This window comes from Myotis davidii, unplaced genomic scaffold, assembly GCF_000327345.1.
Source record: "Myotis davidii unplaced genomic scaffold, ASM32734v1 scaffold723, whole genome shotgun sequence".
Taxonomy (NCBI): domain Eukaryota; kingdom Metazoa; phylum Chordata; class Mammalia; order Chiroptera; family Vespertilionidae; genus Myotis; species Myotis davidii.
Window position 1 is genome coordinate 307543 of NW_006294589.1, and position 5320 is coordinate 312862.

The following is a 5320-nucleotide window of genomic DNA, read 5'->3' on the forward strand; positions in this document are numbered from 1 at the left end:
GCCAGGCACTGGACTGGGACAGGGAACCGGGGTGGGTGGTGGTGGACACGGGCAGCGAGGGAAGGAGGAGGTGGGGAACCTGATCAGCCCTGATCGCCAGACAGACCTAGGGACCCCACCTGTGCACGAATTTTGTGCACTGGGCCTCTAGTAATATAGAAAAAGTTTCAAGAATATGCTCTGAGGTCAGTGTCAACTTGGGAATGCTTTATAATTTTGAGAAAAAAGGTTTGGATTATCTCAAACCTCCAGACCAAGATTAACTTTACATGAAGGCTCCTTGTCTTCAAAAAGGACCCAGCAATTCCAGGAGGGCATGCCACTGTGCACAGGAGAAACTAGGCTGAGTGTGGATTCCCCTTCTGTGTTACAGAACATTCCCCACTGTGCCCAATGGTTCAATGTACTCAGTGATCGAAACCACAATCTCAGCTAGTTGGTGAGGTAAGTTTATGCCACTAAGTAATATCATAACCATCCAACTGCATTACTAAGGAGAGCACAGTTACGCTAAAGTTATATTTCTGTCTTTTATCATCAAGGACTTTTTTCATGGCAGCATTAAAAATGTTTAAAATGCCAAACTAATATACTACATTCCTTTAATTCTGAGATCCCTCCCTTTCCCCAAAATTTTTCCATCTGTGACTCATGTGTCTTATGATTATAATTAGCAGTTTTTCCTTTCTTAGTAGCACATAAAGTAATAGTGCATCTTACAATGTATATCATCTTACACTTGACAAAATATGGTAGCTGTTATGCCCAATGGGCATCTTTCAAGGATAGCCCGCAGCCTCTGTTAAGGGCACAGATCAGAGCTTGCCCAGCACTCGTGGCCTCATTCAATCCCAATTTCCTCACTTCTCCTTCCCTTCATTATGGTCTCCTCACTGACCTTTACCCGTCCCCAACCAATTATCAAACTCCTACAGCTCTAACGGTCCTTGTTCCTTGTTTTGGTTATATCTGATAACTCAAGGCCTTCTAATCATAATGACTCTCTGAACTGACAAACCCAGGGATACTTCCTCCCACAGATGTCCTGATAGGTGGTTCTCACATCACAAACATAACTGGGCTCTAAGGGTAAGCTGAGAAAGTGTTAGTTAATACCGGACCCTTGACAGAGTCTCCCCCACCCGCAACCTCTGAATATTTCTATAGCCCCTTTTATAAGTACTTATCTGAATCATACTTAAATTTTTTTCCTGTTTTGGCCTGAGTGCCTCCATTCCACATATGGTCAGTCTCTTCATAGAAGAAAAAAATGTCAAGTTTTACATCATCTTTTCCCTGGAAAGATAGTTCCAAGCTGTCTTCTACCTAGAAGGAAGATGAAAACCTTCACAGACTGAAACAAAGGAAATAGATATCTTTTTAATTAAAAAGGTAATGTTTTATATAGAGTATTGATTTTAAGATACATGTGTTTTCAAGCTGGAGCACCACTGAAATTGGGATGCATCAGTAGCACAGCATCATTTCATTTCTTTCTTAAATGCATATAAAACAAAAAAAAATAAAATAAAAAAATAAATGCATATAAAATAATGGTGCTTCTTACAACTGATGACAACTCAGGGTAATGATTTAACAGTAGTTAAATTATCTGTGTGCAGAATTTCCTGTTCCTGAGCCCCTTTCTGACTAAAGAAAGAAAAGAACCGAAGACAAATCACTCCCTTTAATAATCAACTATAAGGAAAGAAGTTTTTCATTACAATCTATAAATAAGTACTTGTTCTATTACAGAAATCCATATACATACCATATGTACATGAAAAACATAGATAAAAGTTAAAGGTACAAAGAATTTTGAGAGTATTTTCCTAAGAAATTTATCCTACAAATAATTATGTTCCTATTGGACTTGGTGCCTCTGTCTTTACAGAATCAATCACATAATTATTTATGCAATTTTTCTTCCAATTAGTGAACTTCTCAAAGGTAAGGACTATAACTTACTCATCTTATGTCCCAGGTGCTGACCACAGTGTCAAGCATAGAGTGAGGGTTGAGTAATGTCTGCTGAATAACAAGAGTTCTATTGCTTCGACTTTAATCACAGGAAACATTGTATTAAATTTTCTTAATAAACTAGAATGTTTATGATAAGGAAAGTAATTTTCTAGTGACTAAAATACGTCCACTTTATTTCCTGGACAACACCATTCTGGGAACAAGAAACTATATAGGAAGGTGACTGCAAGGGATCATAGGCTTAGGGCATAGGAATCAAATTGTCTAGAAATTTCATCTAAGCTGCAATGACCTATTCCTAGCTGACCTGAGAAAATTGCTGTGACCTAGGGCAGATGAAATAAACAAGAAGTTCAAGTACTGTTTGAAATGAGTCTGTATTTCTAACCCTTAGCAATCAATGAAATGTTTCGTGTTGATAATGATATGATGCCAAAGTGAACATAAAATTAAATTACTCATGAGAGAAAATATAACTTTAATAGGGTAGATAGGCTTCTTATATTAATTGTTTATTACATGTTGTATTAACTATATATTATATTGTTGCCTAATATAATGGGAATACATGCATCTGCAAGAGTACAGTGGGGCCTTGACTTACGAAGTTTAATTCGTTCCGTGACGGAGCTCGTAACTCAAATTACTCATATGTCAAATCAAAAAGTGAACGAGTGAGACACGTGATGCTGGGCTGATGATGTGGCATTCACTGTGACGCTCGCTGTGCCAACTAGCGGTGGGGTATCTGAAGCTGGCTCGTAACCCGAATTTTAGCTCACAACTCAAAGCAAAAAATCGGCCGAGACGGCTCCTATCTCGAAAAACTCGTTAGTTGGGACACTTGTAAGTCAAGGCCCCACTGTATAAGGTCTTTCTCTCATCATTGTTAACAGAAAGCCAGATTTCCTCGTTTTCCTTAGATAGTGCAGAGGTCACAAGCGGTCACAAGCTTCTGCTGCACTCATCCTGGCGAATACTGAGTGACAAAATGACACATGCAACGTTCTTAATCATTTCCGAGGTAATTCAAGTTTTACTTTTGAGACATGTTACTTATGAAGTAAAGCAGACTTTTATTACTGACCTTCCCGAATTTGTGTTTGAGTGGAAGTCCTGCATCCTGAAACGCTGAAATAATATTAGATTGGTAATCTTGTATAAAAATTCCTAGGTCAACATCTTTACTATAAGGAATAATACTGCACTGCCGATACCATCCTAAAAGTAAATAAAAAAAGAAAAATAAGAAAACTTAAAAAAAAACTGAGTTTAGAAAAAAATCAGTCATTATTATAATGAATGATCTTTGTAACAGTGGATTTTATTTCATAGGAGTAGACTTAGGGTGCTTCACTAAAATTATTATTTTTTAAAAATATGTTTTGGTTGATTTTAGAGGGAGAGAGAGATATATATAGATGAAGGGAGAGAGAGAAAGAGGAACATTGATAAGAGAGAAACACTGATTGGCTACCTCCTGCACACTCCCTATTGGGTATTGAGACTGCAACCCAGGCATGTGCCCTGACTGGTCATTGAACCAGGTGACCTCTTGGTGCATGGGACAACACTCCACCAGCTGTCACATTGGCCAGGGCTTACTAAAATTATTTTTAAAAATTAAATCCTAAGATAAAATATGTGGTTATAGGACCCACCTGGTGAAGAATCTACCTTCCCTCCCTTCCTCCCTCTCTTCTCTCCTTTTACTAGTCTGAGCACTAAGCATCCTCAAAAACTTTCATAATGTATTTAAAATTATCTTTATTGTTGAAAGTATTACAGGTGTCCCTTTGTGTGTTTTTTTCCCATTGACCCCCTCCACTCTGTACCCGCACCTCCCAGGCCTTCGCCATTCTATTGTCTGTGTCCATGGGTGATGCATACCTATAAATATAAAAGCCTAAGTGACTGAACGACCGATCAATATGGCACGCACTGACCACCAGGGGGCAGATGCTCAATGCAGGAGCACCCCCTGGTGGTCAGTGTGCTCCCACAGCAGAAGTGCCACTCAGCTGACCAATGGGTGCCAGAGGCCAGGCTCATGGCTGGCAAGCACAGCTGCGGCGACATGAGCTTCTCCCGCCTCTGCGGCAGCGCTACCGAGTGACAGCGGCGGCAGGCGCAGCGGGGCTGGGATGAACGGGAGCGGTGCGGCACCCAGCCCAGGCTCAAGCTCAGGCTCCTCCCCAGCTGCCTGCAGCTTCACGCACTACTACATCCTTTGGGGGATGTCGGACTGCTGGTTTTGGCCCAATCCCCACAGGCCAGGGCCTGGATCAGGCCAAAACCAGCAGTCCGACATTCCCTGAGGGGTCCTGGATTGCAAGAGGGCTCAGGCCAGGCTGAGGGACCCCACCAGTGCACAAATCCGTGCACTGGGCCTCTAGTATGTATATAAATTCCCTGGTTAATTGCTCCCCTCCCACACCCCTATCCCCACCTTCCCTCTGAAATTCATTAGTCTGCTCCATGCTTCTATGTCTCTGGTTCAATTTTATTCATCAGTTTATTTTGTTCATTAGATTCCACATGTATTTTAATTTCTGAATAAACTATTAGCTTTAATAATTGTAACTGGGCCATCCATTTTAAAAAATTAAATTACTTTTGATAATGTTTAATCATAAACCTCTAGTGATGAAGGCTGCCTTTAAGATATGCTAAAAAAATACATAATTTAGCCCAGCTGGTGTGGTTAAGTGGTTGAGTGTTGACCTATAAACTAGGAGTTCAGAGTTTGATTCCCAGTCAAGACACATGCCTGGGTTTTGGGGCTGATCCCCAGTATGGGGTATGCAGGAGGCAGCTGATCAATGATTCTCTCGTCACTGATGTTTCTGTCTCCCTCTCCCTTCCACTTTGAAATCAATAAAAATATATTTTAAAGAAAAAAATATATGTATGTATGTACATATATACATAAAATTTAATTCTTTTGCTTAAATATCTCTTTACTGAACAGTTCGTAGAACTTAAGAGTTCTGAACAGCTCATGTCCGGTGGATCATAAAAAAAGAAGAGCAGTATCAACCTCAATTTTCAGCATGTCCAAAGGTATTTCTAGGTATTTACTATGTATCTACTTCTCAATCAGATGCTACAGTACTATTCTAAAAAACCCCAAAATTTATACCTTAATATTGCTAAGGGTTTCTCAGTCTCCCCTCTAATCCTTTGAAGCCTTCCATCCAAATTATTTAAAAAGTATATAAAAGCCTATGATTATCTGTAGGTATTGCCACTGGGCCATACTGTTTGGAATTCTAAACTTTCATTTTATTTGAACAACAGTGTTCCAATGCACGGATTCATGCACATTGAAAGGAAA

The 5320-nt window shown here is 39.9% G+C and overlaps 1 protein-coding gene across 4 annotated transcripts in view; it reads right to left on the bottom strand.

Moving 5' to 3' along the window:
* The window catches only part of FKTN (fukutin), a 31040-nt gene that overhangs the window by 6793 nt on the left and 18927 nt on the right, over positions 1–5320 (bottom strand). For 3 of the 4 annotated variants that reach the window (XM_006768728.2, XM_006768727.2, XM_015567194.1), the window contains exons 7-8: positions 3071–3204; positions 1199–1326 (exon numbers count right to left, since the gene is read on the bottom strand). In XM_006768728.2, the coding sequence (XP_006768791.1) occupies positions 1199–1326; positions 3071–3204 (262 nt within the window). Of the gene's footprint in view, positions 1–1198; positions 1355–3070; positions 3205–5320 lie in introns of those variants that run through there. The other variant, XM_015567195.1, reaches the window with a different exon arrangement.